Source organism: Anarhichas minor, unplaced genomic scaffold, assembly GCF_050575085.1.
Source record: "Anarhichas minor isolate MPS153535 unplaced genomic scaffold, ASM5057508v1 ptg000042l, whole genome shotgun sequence".
Taxonomy (NCBI): domain Eukaryota; kingdom Metazoa; phylum Chordata; class Actinopteri; order Perciformes; family Anarhichadidae; genus Anarhichas; species Anarhichas minor.
In genome coordinates, this window is record NW_027466488.1 from 1822314 (window position 1) to 1838765 (window position 16452).

Consider the following 16452-nt stretch of genomic DNA (forward strand, 5'->3'; position numbering starts at 1 on the left):
TTAGGTTTATCAAAGCCTTAGTAACAAAATATACTCAAGTCACAGTATCACTCCGAGTACAAGTCATTTTAAAGGTGTTAAACCATTGATGCATTAATATGTAATATTAATATGTAAAGCAACAGCCATCAGATAAATGTAGTGGAGTAAAAGTACAAAATCTCCTTTTGAAATGCAGAGGAGGTGAAATTATGGTTTTACAAAATAAAAATAAAGTACTACTACCTTGAAATGTGACATAAATAATGTAAGCTAAGAAAAGGGATATAGAGTAGGTGTTCAGTTTAATACTAAACAGAGAACACAGTTATTTCACGTCAAATGTCACCCTTAATTGCTATAAAGGACACAAGCAGAGAAAAAGTAATATGGCGGCTGGAATCAACAGCGAGCCTCTCAGTTAGGAGAGCTAATAACAGCACGTCAGTGACAGCCACCAGAGTGATGTGCAGAGACGTAATAAGGTTACCGGCAGCATGTGGTAGCTGGTGCTAGACTAACTGTGCCATTTGGGATCTTACCAGCTTCTCCTAATGCATAGCTTTGGGGGAAGCTGTCATTGAGATGTCGGATATAAAAAGAGATGATTTTTATATCATCTGACAAACTGTGAATTACATATTTCTGTTTATAAAAGGGATGTCTATGTGCTTTGGGTCTTGTTTTGTGAGTAATTAAGGCTGTTGAGTACATCTGTAATGTTGTTATTGATAAGTGGGCTTTTTGGCTGATATGACTTGGCTGACAAGTGTGTGTGAGAAAAATACAAACAGATGTATGATGGGTCAAAATCCTAGTTTGGTCTTTAAGCAATAGTTAACAACACAAATATTTAACATGAATATTTTTAGTAAAGTCAATACTGTGCACTTTGAAGCATTTGAACATGTTTTTAATAAAAGATTGCAAAAGACTCTAAGAAGAGTTACAATCATTTTCTTCATTGTCTTGATGCATGTACAGTTTTCGAATAGGTTCTACACTCCTTAAACAGAGGACAACACTGTGGTGAAATAATGCAAAATGAAAACATATGAACTGTACATCTATGCCCATGTCAGGTCACATACACTCACACGTCCTGATAACACTCTTCACACGCACACCTGGACATCAGTGGTTACTCTACGGCTCACTCGCTGAGTACCGTGCTACTAGCGCTATCTCATAAGGTACTATAAACATACACTGAAGAGTATCACAGCCAGCTTACAGTGAAATAATATGTACATGTTTATTTTTTTTAAAACGTTATAAAAAGGTGAGAATCATCATAATGCAGAGACTTGAGACATCAGGTCTTCAGTTTGTTGTACGACTGAAAACAGGAGGATGACTTCCCCTCAGTTCTTTTTGTGGAGAAACTTCATTTTACTTCCTGAAAATAGTTAAGACAATTATATTAAAATATGTCAAATACATCAACATCTAAGAGGTTCAATTTTATTCAGGTTATTAAACTGTATATGGGGATTAAACCAGGCTGAGATTACGTGAGGTTTGGTCTGATTTAACCACGAGGCATCTGTCTACAATCCAAGTAGAAATCTGAATATCTGCTCAAGTGTGTGGATTCCAGATAAAAATGTTTAAATATCCCCTCCAGACATGTTTAAAGACATGAAAAATACTCTGGATAAACACACAACATCCTGCTTATATGAAGTATTACAGGCCTGAAACGGAAATTTCAGGTTGGCAAAGGTAAACTTTCTCCCTTCAGCAGATGAATGTTAAAACAGCCTTCTGGTGTCAAACTCTGCACATGCATCATTCTGCACAGCAAGGCTCAAACATCCAGGTGATGTCACACTAAGAAAAACACATTTGTAACCTTATTATGAACCTTTGACAGACTTTCCTTGATTATTACATAATGTTAATTAAACACTGATGAGTTCAAATCTGGACAGAGCAAATGAGTAGCAGCAATGGAAATATGGAAAAGTGTGATCTAATCTTGCAGTGTGAGGGTTTTCAACAAAGCTAAAGAGAAAATACAAGAGCAGCCTGATTTAAAACTGTTGGAGAAAACATCGAGTCTAGTCTTGTGTGTCTGCTGCAGGACTCACCAAGGCCTTTCAGAAACTTGTTGACTCCACTTTGCTCTGTGTCTGGCAGCTCCTCCAGATACTGATCCACCCTTTGCTCAAACAAACCTGCCAATGGGACAAGAAAAGAAAGAAAAAAAGAAAAAGAATGAAACATCTCATATTGCAGGAAGTTACAATTATTTTGTCTGCCAAGGAGCAGAGTGGTGTGGTGAGAAAACATGCTGATGATACCTTTCAGCCACTAGAGATCAGTGTTACTGCGGTGCCCTCTCCTGCACAGTTAGTATTTTAGATAGTACAAGGTTGGAAATCCTTAGAGAGATGTGTACAGACCTGGAAACAACTGACACTCAGGGAACGGACAGTCTACCTTTAGCCCGGGTCTTCCTCAGCTCCCGATCCTGAATGAACCCAGCAAACATCTGAGACTCCATGAAGACACCCAGGAAACGACGGATGCTTTTAGATGCCACGGACTTGCGGAAGGCCTCTCTTTGGAAAATGCGCTCTCCGCGCTCATTCTGCGTGATAAACAGGGAGTAATGGCCGATGGTCTCCAGGAAGAAGCGGATGAAGGCCTCCGACACCAGGCTGTTCAAGGAGTTATACTCTGTAGACACAAAGGAAAAGGGATTAATCCAGAAAGATTTTTTTTCCTTCTCACTATTGTACAACTCATGGATGTTTTAATGTTGTTTTGCCACCATATTACTTATAGAAAAATTAACCCTCTGAATGACACATAAAAAAGTAAGCGTAATTTGGCACCAGTCAGCTTGACACGTACCTCTCATAATCAGAAAAAAACATATTTTCTCATCTCTAAGGTGAGCCTTCGTGACTCACTGTGATGAGGAGTCGGTGCAGAAGACGTCAGAGTTTCACAGAGACTTGGACCGAACGTGTTCTGCCACAGAAACTGTTGCGCTAATTAACAAGGAACCTGTCTCGGTAAGAAATGATGATTTGTCACTCATTCACCTTCATCTGACTCGCTGTCAGAGTCCTGGCTGATGATGTCATTCCTCTGCTCCAGCGCTTGCTCAAGAGCCGCCTGAAGTTTCCGTGGCAACAGCGAGGCCTCGTCGTCCATCTATAAACAACCAAAAACACTGCAGTCAGTGATAAACAACAATGTTTGGAGACTACGTTTCAAAGGCTCAGACTTACAACAGAGAACCGCATGTTTTACAACCCTGATGAAAGCGAGACCATGTGACGTTTGAAAGAAGAAAAAACACAAAAGTGGATTCGATGACAAACATAAATCACACTCGCATTCAGGGTTTTTGCGGCATCAGCCTTACATGGTCTTATATGACCAGTAACTTACATGCTTAATGTTTGCCGGCTTTAGCTAAAGACGTGAGATACATATCGATGCTGTGTAACATACTTTACTGAGACAGACAGTTTGCAGACTCTTTGCTACTGTTACACATGTACAGATTAACATTTAAGTGTTTAATCACAAAAATAAATTGAGAATTAAACACACATATTTCACCAGGAGATGTTTTTTTAAGCTTGTGGGCACATTACAATTGTGCTTAAGGGGATCTTGTCTTATTTATTTTTCCTGCATTTTGCCCTTATTACATGAAAGGTCCCCAGGCCTCAAACTGAGGGTATTGCCAAAATGACTCAAGAAATGAAGGGAAATCAGCATTATGTTGCCACAGTGGCCACTGTTTAGCAAAATGTATATAGTCTCACTTTAAGTACAGTTTTTTATTTCAATAGACTAACCTGTCGAATGAATCGGTCAGTTCCCAGGTCGACCATTAAAGCCTGAGAAAAGGAAAAGAAGAGCATATCATTCTTTAGAACTCATTTAAAAGTTGTATCTCCGACAATAACTGTATATTCCACCTGCAGTGGAAATGTACATTTGCTCTCTGGAAAATAGAATGTGTAAAATAAATAACAAATAAATAAATAGTAAAACACATTTCTTAAAGAGGTTTTTTTTTTTAGAAGTTATGTCATGAGTCAATCAGCCACAGGAAAAGTGACGTCAACAGACAGCAGAGGTTGTTAACAGGTACTTTTCACACAAACCACCTCTCTCTAAGAGGTATATGTAGAAGTGTATGCTGAGATAAACAAAACTAAACTTCAACAATTTCAGCAGCAAACCAGGTGCATACCTAATACCTGTATCTAGACTAGAAAGAGAAGGAGGCCAGAGATCTTTGACTGGTGCTGCACTGGCACACTGGCTCTGTACCGGCTGCCCATACCAGAACTACTTGAGGGCACTTGCTATGCATGAAGTGTTGGTCAGCAACACTTCATGCGTCACTTCTGAGTCATGGCTTGACTTTTGATATAGATCAAGTTCAGGTAAACAAGTAGATTGGTGAACATAAATACAGCAGATTCTTTCACAGGTAATTTGTGTCATTAGGGCTGCAACTAACCAATATTTTCATTCATCAATTACTCTCGTTTGTTCTGTAAAATGTTGATTCCCATAACCCTTGTTGACTTGTATTGCCTGATCCAACAGTCCAAAACCCAAATATATTTAGTTTATGGTCCCAATAGAGATTAAAAAACAGAATCACATCTTAGAATTTAGGCTGAACTACATATTTTGGTTATTAACGCGTCACAAATCAATATCTTTATGTGACTAACTGATCACATTACTATGTATTGACTGAAATAGATAAATTAACAGAAAATTATCACCCACTCTGCAGATCTCCTCAGCTCCACAGAGCATTTCCAAATCAACTGCATAAGGTGAGAACATGTCAGTTATATTTACAGCTTGTTCCACTTGCCCTCAAGTGGCAACAACAACACTAAATACACCTTGCAGTTTCTCTGGTCTGAATGGTGCTGTCGAAAATGTAACCACAGTTTTGAATCCTTTCCTCTGGTTGGACGTTACCTGGCTGGTTCCCTGATATAATAAGACTAGAGGCAGAGGAGGTCAAACAGACGCAGCAACAGTCAGCCAATTTATAATGAAGTTGTTCGGAATCTGTATTGTTGTAATTTATCAGCCCAGACAATAATATCCACTATTCCAAGGAACAGGCTTCAACCAGAGAACAGAGCGATAGAGACAGAACATCAATCAGGGACATCTGAAGAATTTTGGAGACATTGGCCTGAAATGTATAAGTCTGGGAAAGAAACTACACAGAGGTAGACAGGCAGAGAAAATGCAGATAATGTACTCGCCTCTTCCACAGGCAACTCCTTGAGCTTAGGCATAGAGCTGGACAGCAGCCCCACCAGGAAGGGAGTGGGACAGCAAACAATATCCAACATGGAGCCCGGCAGCACGGGGATGAAGGTGTGTTGCCAGGAGAAGGGGTAGAGCAGCGCCACCACTGCATGCATGCAGCTGGACAGAGTACTGATGATGGGAGACAAAAAAAAAAAAAAAAAAGGTACACACCATCAATCACCTTCACACTCACAATAACAACACCCTGCAGAGGCCACACCAGTTTCAACTGAACACGGTCAAAATGGAGCAGATGTTTCACTAGATAATGAAAAACTTTTTTTCCAGACTGAAAGGGGAGTGGTGGTTTATATGGTAACAACATTTTCCTAAAAATACTGCCTACTGAGGTCATGAACTTCTGTAGTTGTTAAAAAAATAAATAGTATCACTCAAAATGTTCAAACCACTGAACTATCAGAGCAGAAATGGTGTATTCCCATTACTAATCTCTCTGGTTACATGACTTGATCCTCTTTTCCTTGGAAGAGTTACTTTAAATGAGGCCAAACAGCACAGTGTATGTACTCTGACTTTGACACTTTGTTCTTCCTGCAGCTCATCTGAAGGACAGACGAATCCATCATTGTCAAAGTTCTTACACTTTCACAGGTTTCTGGACAAATTACTGCATTTATCTATTGTACTCCTCCCTCTCAGAGTTTAACACCATCTACTACAAACCACAATGAAGAATGGTGAGCCCAATAAATCGCATTACTGTGACATTACTATACTGTCTGCAGGGCTGGCGTGACTCTGACATGTTGCTATAGTTAAACTCGAGGCTTGTTGACGTAATACCAAAAAGCGCCACTTCGGTTTAACTCCGACAGCTGTGGTATAAAATGGAGATCACAAATAGCAGCCCGTCTTTCTCACGATCCGTCGCTTGTTGACACTGGCTGACCCTCCTCCCCTCTGTCCTCTACATACTGTCCAGTCCATGTACACAAAGGGAGTGAAAATAAACTGTGGGTCCAATCATACACACAAACACACACAGACACACACATATAGTGGAGCACTAAATCAGTATGGATCAAGAACAAGACCAGGGATCAAACGTGGTATGCACACACACCCCACTTGAGATATATACACTTTTAATGAGGACTGTTTTCCGTGGTTGCCGTCATCAATAGCCGACAGAACATCCAAGTAAACAGAGGTTACTCCCTTTTATGTGACCTCATTCACACTGAGTTTCAGCGTACAGAGAACATACAGAGATCAGTACCCTAATCAATGTGCTGAGATAAATGACAAAACTCCCACAAACTTTTCCACTCCAATCATTCAGGCTACATGTCTACAAAAGGCCTTTTCATCTTAACTTCCCATGAGTCAAATCGCCAAGGTTAAAATGTGTTTTCTTGACAGGGTTAAATAGAATTACACCAACAAAAACCCAAAGGCTACAAGTAACCACAGCGTTCAGTCTTTTTAGGCCTTTTCCAGATCACTCATACCATTAAAGCACTTGCAGCTTTACTTTGTCTGATTTCCATCTGCTTGAGGGGGGCTTGATAATTCCTAACAGATCTCGTCTCCTGGCTTTGACGAGTTCCAACAGGGAGTGATGGGGCACAGATCTCTGAAAACCTTCGCCACAGGCTACACGCGGCCATACACACCACTGATACCACAAAGGATCAATTACACTTATTCCCCAACCACACACCCTAGGGAGAAGATGAACTTGCAATGAAAACACTCTGCACTACACCAGAGGTTGCCACTCAACTCTGGAAAGAGAGAGGGACATTCCCATTCAGACCAAGATGTCAGACCCTCAGAGACCACACATGGGTCGTAACAAAAGGAGAAAATGTTCTATGGTCTACTTGATAGGTGAGGATAATAAATAAGTAACAAAAAAATTAAACATCCTGAATGAAAGATTTTAATTAGACATCAGATTGGACTATGTTGTATGGTGGCTTTTAGCCATGTTGGTCTGTCAGTTGGTCAGCCCGGTCATTACTTTGGTCCAGATTGAAATATTTTGGCAACTATTGGATGGATGGCCATCAAACGTTGTCCAATACTTTGGTTTTTGACCAAATACCTGACATTCCCATCAGCCTCAGCTGTACTCTGCGTAGCTAATGTAAGCATGCTTCAATGTGAAACTAAGATGGCATTGTCATTGTGTGCATGTTAGCATGCTGATGTTAGCATTTAGCTCAAAGCACCACTATGCCTAAGTACAGCCACACACAGCTGCATGGAGTTAGACACTCTTGTTATTTTCGTGCCTTCATATACAAATAATAGGAAGGAAAAAGTAATTCCCTGTCTGCCTTGTATGGCATTTTTATTCACTTTGCAGAGTGCAAAAACTTCTGAAAGAGCATAGCTGAGTTTGATGTATTCTTAAGCATCAGCATATGTGGATTGCTGGAAAATAAGCCCACGCAAACATAAAGAAAAAATTTGATTCATATTGATTTGATTAGACACTTAAAAGTCATATCAATTCATGATTCCACCCTCAGGAAAAGAGAGAAGAATCAGTTCCTCAGAGGTGAGGTCTGTGCAGAGCTGTTGTGTGTTGAGGTTTGGGAGCTAATCCTGACGTATTAGCTCTCATAGGTCTGCCAGGCCTGGTTTAGTGCGTGTGAGGCTGAACTGGCAGATAGTCCAGGAAACAGGGGATCCAGAGGCTTAGTCTGTGAAGCCCAGAGGAGAAGGGAAAATTTCAGTGTCCGAGACAGAAAGAGAGAGGGAGGAAGTCAAAAGCCTGTATCACCACATGCTTCACGGCCCTACTAAAGCACTGCACTGTGTCTACCAGTCCTGCATGGCTAAGACTGACAAAGAGAACTAGACTGAACCACAGCTGTCAGACACCAGCTGTTCGGCAAAGCTCCGCAAAACCATTCTTCGATGTTCAAGCTTTTCCCAAGCTCAAAGTAACACCTAGAAATCATATAGAGAAGCAGCAGGGGTATATGGACCTAAAGGATTCCTATGACAAGCTGCACAGGGTGTATTTTTATCTGCTAGCAGAATGTTCTCTGCTCCCTTAGTCCCCAAATGGTTTTCCCTCACTTCCTGTCTTTAAGGATCTCCAGCCACCAGCTCTCGGTCTCGGCTCTCCAGCTCCACAAAAGGCAACAGCAGAAGTCATTTAACAATGAGAAATGGCCTCCCGGTGGGAAAGTCGATACATGTTCGTATTTAAACCACAGCAACGTCTGAGTTTGATCGGCTCTGTCTAGAGTGCAGATAAATGTGTGCAGGTGTTTGTGTATATGAGTGTCTACATGTGTATGTAAGCATCTACGTGTGGGTGTAAACATTCACAAGAGAACGACACTGATGCAAAAATCAGCTGGTCAGGCGCTGGCAGTGTCCAAGTGTTTCTGGACTCTTTGAAAAACAGAAACATTTCACATGTTTACAGTCTGTGGATTTCACTCTACCTCAGAGTTAAATACCACATGGGAAACCGGTTAAGTTGTTAAAAGCGGTTTTGGATTCGTGCCAGTTCTGCAGAGCGTGTTACAGAAAGTGTGAGAATAACTGAGCACTAACTTAAATGAGTATGTTACCAACTCGTTGATTAGAAAAATGCCAGCAGCAGTGGCAATAATTCTACTTGTCTGAGAATTGCAGACACCGTTGATCATACCGCAGCTGCAAAACATGTTGCTGTTTTCCAGACCTCCAACTCACTTTCAGACTGCTGTCTCTATTCCAAAAATTAAAAAAGAGAGAGAGAGACAGTGTCTATGCAGAAAGCCAAGCACCCTTCTGTTCATCCATTTTTACTCTTCCCCTCACTCATCCTCAAACATAGACTTCTCATCTTTCATGATATTTATTTCTCTTCTTCTATGCTACCCTAACCAATATGTGAGACACCTACCCACTGCACCAGGACATATATGCAATGAAATATTTCATACTTAAGATTTGAGGGTAAAAACAATAATAATTTATCATGCAGCAAAATAGGTGGGATGCAATCACTTTAACATTGGAGTCCTATCTGGGAAAGTCATTTAAATCCAATACTTTTACTGTAGAAGTATTTGCTGCAATGCCAAGAGATAAATCCAGACATGCACATACAATTTGGTAACTGTCCTCAACTCTAGCCTGAGGACTGACAGAGACTGTTTACATAAGTCTGCAGCACTGACAAAACTCTTTTAGCATCTGCAGGTCAATCGAGTTAAGAAATTACAGAGTGACATAGCTGATGATGAATTTATCTGATTAGGCATCCGACTTGTTATTACAGGCATTGGGCGGAAAATAAATTGTCTGTGCAGACTTTCATGCCGAGGCAACAACCTATCTGGAAAAAAACAACAAAAGGTTTCATTGTAATATTACAAGAGTTAAGGGAATGTAACACACCAAAGAAACGATGGATAGAAGAACCCACAGAAAACTGTTGCCAAACATGGCTTTTCCTCTCGCTTCCTGCTTGTAGTGGATGTACATTTCAAGGGAAAGAAACATACATCATGTTCTGCTGGCGAGCTATTTTGGGAATGGATTATGTACCGGAGCCCCAGAGGGAGCAGCCCTTTATCATCCAAGTCATTAATGCTGCAGAGAGGCCCCGTCACAGTTTCCAAAAGAAACCAAAACACAGGAGCTCTGCATGTATACTTGGACATTCAAATCCACATACTCACATACACAAACACACGGTATATACAGTAGGTATGACTGCACATTCACGACAACTATATACAAAATTATAATAATTATATTTGTTTATTTAGCTTAGCGTGTTAGCATGCTAACATTTGCAAATTAGCACTAAACAAAAAGTACAGCTTTGGATGGTGGGAGTGTCCTTAGTTTACCAGGTATTTGCTTATAAATTGAAATTCCGACCTGATGATGGTGTTGCTAGAGAAAAGTTAAGAAATTGCCAAAGTTATTACTTTTATTTTATTATTTTTAGTTATTAGGGGAACACAAATGTGTGTGCCATTTTTTCATTACAATATATCCAATAGTGGTTGAGACATTTCATTCATAACCATAAACATCAACCTCATGGTGCTGAAGAAAAGTCAGGGGATCACCAAAGTCATTAGGATTCATCGCCTGGAAACCATGAAAGAATGCACTTTGTTTCAAATGCAAGTTTCATAATGCAGTGAGCGACGTACTTTATGGCTGAACCATGTTATTTTAAATAGTTATTTCACCCCTCTAGAACAATGTTAATGTCCTCAGGTACACAGATATTGCATTGCATGTCACAAAATCACAGAACTGCCTGTAAAAGTTTACAATCACTGTTTTGGGCAATATATGTCGTGAGCTAGTACCTGATTCCCACCCAATGACTCCTTGATGTTATCACCTCTAGTAATGAGCAATTTAGACTGATTTTGTCCGGGGACACAGAAAGTGCCGTAGCTCTTATGTAGGGAGTAAACGTGGCATCACAAGTCAAACGGTGACAGTCCAGCCACAGATCACAGAGGGCAGAGTCGCACACACAGGAAGTGCATTCCTTCTCCTCACAGTCACTGCCCCCACTGATGTTTGTTTAAACTGGGCTTTGATACAGGGACAGATTACTTCTCCACTCAATTCTTCTCCCACTCCACTCTCACCTCCAATGCTCTAAAAGTACCCATCTCTTCTCTGTAACAAGAGGACAGACTGGGACACCGAGTCCTAAGAGACCCATCGCATCTTATCAGCCCCACCCTCTTTTCCTCTGGCAGTGACTCATTGTGTGACCCACTTTACTTCTGTTATCCTAACTGGCTGACTGACTGGCCTGTTGCCTGAAATCAAACCGTTCAACACATGATGTATCTGTTCAGCCCAAGCTGTCAAAACCACAGTGTTATGCTACTATTGTGTGTCTGTGTGTGTAGAAACGTTATTGTAATTCTGTCGTCATCGTCAGTCAGGATTAGTCTAAATGGACACAAGCTGGCAGTCTGTGAAATGTTCCTGGAAGATAGATTTCTTAGTTTTGGATAAGCTTTCTTTCATTTAAATAATGTCGAGGAGATGATAGGCTCACTGCAGAGGGACTTAGACAAGCTCGGAGCCTCACCTGAGTTTATCAGCCACAAAGATGACTCGACGCTCCAGCAGCAGCGAGGCAAAGACTCGTATCACCTGCCGTACACTGAGGCAACTGAAAAGGCTATCAAAGTCCACATGCTCAAGTCTGGAGTCTGTGGGCCGCCTCAGCTCGATGACCTGAACGATCACAAAATATGTGAAATTTAAGTTATCACAGTTTGTGAATCTAATTAACTAAGAAGATTTCACACAACTGCATAATGAAAGTAGTGAAAGTAGTAGCTCTGACCTCATTTCCTGCACCGGGCAGAAAGGTCTTCACTTTGATAATCTTCCCTGGTGCAGGGAAGGGGGACTCCATCAGACTCCTCATGAAGGGGTAGACCAGGGCTGCTGAGACGCCTCGCCGCCGTTCCACCTCATCCAGGATCTGAACATGGGAACACAAAGCACAGTTTCCTCAACATATTTCAACCAGTTTCATCAATACACACACTTTCTGGAAATCTGTTAATATGAAAAGGAGCCGAGGCTTTTATCCATATTGAATGAATAGCCAAGCATGGCAAAAAAAGTGCACAGTCATCAAGATTATTGACCATGGCGACAATTAATGGAAACGTATTGTTATGCGTTTGAGCACTAGCAATTGTGTGGAACTCAGTAATTATTTTCTGCTTTGAAAAAAAAAAAAAAAAAGTGAATTTCTTTCCATGTCTGTGTGACTGGAAATTTCCATCCAGTGTGCCCATTGGTCCAAGCTGCCAGCTGTCTGGAAAGTTGATTGGAGAATCAAGGTCCTCCTTACATCTGTCTGTCTGTCTGTCTGTCTGTCTGTCTGTCTGATATCAGAGGGAGTTGTGTGTGTGAAAGAGACAAACACTGGTCTTCTTTCCCATTTACCATGAAAACATTAAGATTCCTTTCATTTGCAGCTGCACTGTTCTCAAAATGAACAGAATTCTCTTCCACTCTCATATCTGTTAAATGCCCTAAAATATCACATGATGCAAAACTAGACAAATTCTGGTAATTCTAAACACTTCACAAATTAAATGCTAAAATCCATCTACTTTGCACACGTATCTGCTTAACTCAACTACTAAATACAGATTTCATATTTGTCATGTTTGCCAGGCCTTTGTCATGTTTGCATACCCAGCCTTCACAGCCTGGGTATGATTATTATCAAACAATGAAAACAGAGCATATTTGCACTCCGTCTTTGAAATATACCATGGTATCTTATTTTCATGTTATATAGCCGCCACTTTCTTTCAACAGTCTGGACCTACTCACTGTGAATTAATAAGTAATCAGATAAGCCTGGAAAAGTCAAACAGAGTGACAGCTCTGCTCTGTGTTAGCACCACTGAGACAAAAGTGAAGGAAACAATTACTTTGGGAAATCAGGAAGTAAAAAAAAAAAGAAAGACTGAAATAAGGTTTACCAATGAACAGGCGCTCAGCAGAAGGTCTGCTGAAAGTCATTTATTTCAGCTGTGAGATGGGTTAACCACAGCTACAACACCACACACAGCCAGCGTACTGTAGCTGCCTGTATATCAGTACAGTAAGTGTGTATGGTTGTGTGTGTGTGTGTGTGTGTCACATGCACAGGAAAGGATGAACTCACCGTGGAGAACAAGTCAAAACAGCCCAGTCTGCTGATGACACAGTACACCTCTGGAAGGCGAGATCCTTTCCCAGTCGGCTGCAAGAGAAGGCAATAGACTCATTGAACATTGGTGATAATAGACTTGATGAAGAGACACAATCACAGATGTTCTGTAAACTGTCTACAAACACTTTAAAGGGGTAGTCAACTTGCATGACTGAAGAGACAGATTAAGGTCTCTTTTAGGGTTATTTTTCCGGCTTTAGAAAGCTCCTCCAGAGCCACACAAGACATTATGAGTCTCCTTTCACAAGCTGAATAATTCTCCCTGTGACGAGTAAACAGAATTTGAATTTGATCTGTGGAATTTTAAAGATTGCTAAAAGAACCAGGGCAGAAAAGTTAGAAAGGGTTGTTTTTTTTAATCAAATGTGTGGAATTATTATTATTTATTTTGCATGAATAAAGGGTCAGACCATGATAATATAACCATGACCTCTAGAACATGATAATATCATATGTAGATAAGTTGTTTAAATACTGTAGCTGAAGTCTTTAAATCTAGGCTGTGAAAGTCTTTTATGTGGATACCAACTTCCTAAACACAGGTGGTTTATCTGCTCCTGCTGATGGTATCTACCTTCCTCTGTACACTCATAGACCATTATGTGCTTCGAGACCTCAGACACTCAAACACACAGACACAAATGAACACAAGCACTCAACAACCGCCAATCCACTTGTCCATATTAGGTATACAATTTTCTCTTCGTTTCTCCTCCGCTTTTCCAAATGGATGATTAAATCAACTATGTGGAGCTTGATTCAAGTCCTCAGGAATGCTCGCTCACTGCCAACGGCTGGTCAGACAGCAGGAAAGAAACAAAGTTGCTGGAGGAGAGCAGCTCATCTCTTCCTCTAGCTTCATTAAAATCCGCTTCCATCAAGATGAATCTCAGATCAACAGAGCAGATCCAGTTTTAAAACATTTTTGTCTGGTCAAACTATTCACGAAACGTCCGTCTGTCATTCAGCACATACACATACACAAGGGTAAAGACACTCCCAGTAAACTTATGAAAACATACACACTGTCGTACTCAGAAATACCAAATGGCAAACAAAATCACCACCACATTCACAGAATCCCACACAATCATACCCTCTACCCGCACGCTACATGGGAAGCTTAACAGAAAAAAAAACATCAAAGCGCTCTGCGGCCTCATTATGAAGGAGAAATGCTCCACAATGACAAAGTTAAGATGTGTCATGGTTTGTCTTTGTTTTGCATTTCCTGAGAAACTCTCATTAAATTAAATGAGTCAATCCCAACTAGCTTTTTATCATAAATGATTATATTTTTATGCACTTTATGACTATGACTGAATGTTTGCAATTATAGTTAGAGTTATAATAATAATAGTAGAATTGAATGCAGCTACTGTATTTCTTTATGTTCATTTTAAGATAGATATGTGATTATTTAAATAAATACTTTGTAATAACAGATTTACATTTTTATTATTAAACCACTTTCCTGCATTTTTGTAGCAACTTGTCTTTTTTCAACCAATTCTGTCATGAGCACAGTTTTTCTTTTTCTCTCTGTTTGGGTTGTCTTTTTTGCTTTATATGTTCTACCTCTTGCTGCCACAGTGGATGGTGGTGTAACACATCAATGGCCCCACAGGACCACCCTTTCACGTGTTCACATAAAAAAGGTCTGTCACAACAAACAGGGCTCAGCAGGGTGTGAACAGGGAGCAGAGGATGAGGGGGGACGGTGGCTTACCAGCAGGCGTCTGCAGTACCCAAACCTCCTGCTGCCGTCCTCTCCAGTCAACATAAAGGAGAAGGTCTCACTGTAGCAAAAGACAAATGTATACACAGCAGAATTGACACAAAGACACATTAACATGTAGACAATTGTACGAAAGACGCCACAGAGTTGCTTTAGAGGACATGTTGGAGAAATCCAATGTTATTTAATTAATTCCAGGGGCTAAGAGTCAGGATTTTGAATAATCTTTTTTTCCCATCGTTCTCTCACAAGCCCCACAACTTTATGCAAGTGCAATTCTACATGGCAGGAGTACCCTTTAATAGACCAGCTAGTACAACACAATTCAGCCATACCTGGTGTACTCAGACACGGGACTCCAGTCCTTTGCATCTGGAAAACAGAACTGAGGAATGGCTTTGAGTCTCTGCTCGGCCTCCCTCATCTGCTTGGTGGGTCTCTCTAGCTGTAAGGGGAGAGGAGAAGAGAGAGAGGACAGGAGTTTCAGTTATTTAATTCTCCTTTAGATAACTTTGTACTACATATTTATACGAGCGAGCGTATCAGAGCGAGCGTATCGCCTGGCTGGCAGAGATATACTTCTCCCAAATCTTAAATAACTTTAAAATGTATCTTTGACTAACTAAAAACACATCCCTGCCACTGATCCTGGTTATTTTTAAATGTAAACAGGCTCTCAAGACTCCACAGGCTGTATGTTGTAAATCTTAATTACCAGTACAGCTTTAAATTGTCAACAACCTGCACAATTAAGTGTGAAAAGCTCACAGAAATATTGTTTTTAACTTCAATTTAAATTAAAAAAACAATTGCATGGGTTACTGTCCAAACATAATCGTCAAATTTTCAGCATTCACACTTTTGTAGTGACTATGACTAAAAGCTTAGAGTGGGAAAACTCTGGAAAGCTTACAGTACGTAATCAACTCTTGTTCTAACACTATTTCTGGATGACACTGGCCCACTTTATCCGTGGCATTAACATTTATATCTTCCAGACTGTCTAAATATGACTTAACTGGATTACGTTTGCTTGTGAAAATCAACAGTTCCTCTCCATCATTGTCTCCAATTGTCAAGACAATATTAACTGTTATGGTCTCTGTCAAGACAGTTTTGAATGTTGCTGCCTGTGCTGCTGACACATATTAGATGTGGTGTCTACGCTCTGCTGTTATCCAGCTTGAGGCTAACTTTTTCCCAGACCATGCCATAGATTTTAAGCTAATAAAATGTTACATTCGTTTTTTCCGTCCTCCGAAGTCACCTGAACAGACTAACGAACAACAGCAAGTGTATTTAAAACCGGTCCCTGGAGTAAGTAAGGGACTGTCAGGCTTTCACCTTGGGGAACTGGTAGGTGACCTCTGGGGAGTAGGAGTTTTTGCTGGGTTTCTTTTTCAGAGAAACAACCACAAAATACTCAAAGAGTTCTCTCTCCTGCCACTCAATGAGCTGCAGCTCCAGCGTGCGGTAGCTGGGGGCCCGTCGAAGGATGGACTGCAGTTTCAACAACCTCTGGGTGTGAGCTAAGGAGGGAAGCAAACGTCAATACAGAAAATTCTCTGTGCAAACAAATCTAAGGCTCACCGGGTATTAACCTTCAGCCAGCCAGGAAATTAAATGTTGTACTTATGGGTGTAATTCACTTCTACGGAAAGATTCCTAACATTGAATATCTAAACATATCATGAATGTTTTATTG

The 16452-nt window shown here is 40.6% G+C and overlaps 1 protein-coding gene across 4 annotated transcripts in view; it reads right to left on the reverse strand.

Moving 5' to 3' along the window:
* Positions 1-763: 763 nt before the first annotated feature.
* dennd2b (DENN domain containing 2B) overlaps positions 764-16452 on the reverse strand; it is a 29720-nt gene continuing 14031 nt past the window's right edge. For 3 of the 4 annotated variants that reach the window (XM_076110271.1, XM_076110270.1, XM_076110272.1), the window contains 12 exons: positions 16092-16276; positions 15083-15192; positions 14739-14808; positions 12962-13039; positions 11615-11755; positions 11354-11502; positions 5253-5430; positions 3804-3845; positions 3036-3147; positions 2425-2664; positions 2073-2159; positions 764-1378 (listed from right to left, as the gene is read on the reverse strand). In XM_076110271.1, coding sequence (XP_075966386.1) covers positions 1344-1378; positions 2073-2159; positions 2425-2664; positions 3036-3147; positions 3804-3845; positions 5253-5430; positions 11354-11502; positions 11615-11755; positions 12962-13039; positions 14739-14808; positions 15083-15192; positions 16092-16276 — 1427 coding nt within the window. In that variant the 3' untranslated portion in view covers positions 764-1343. The remainder of the gene's footprint in view (positions 1379-2072; positions 2160-2424; positions 2665-3035; positions 3148-3803; positions 3846-5252; positions 5431-11353; positions 11503-11614; positions 11756-12961; positions 13040-14738; positions 14809-15082; positions 15193-16091; positions 16277-16452) is intronic. The other variant, XM_076110273.1, reaches the window with a different exon arrangement.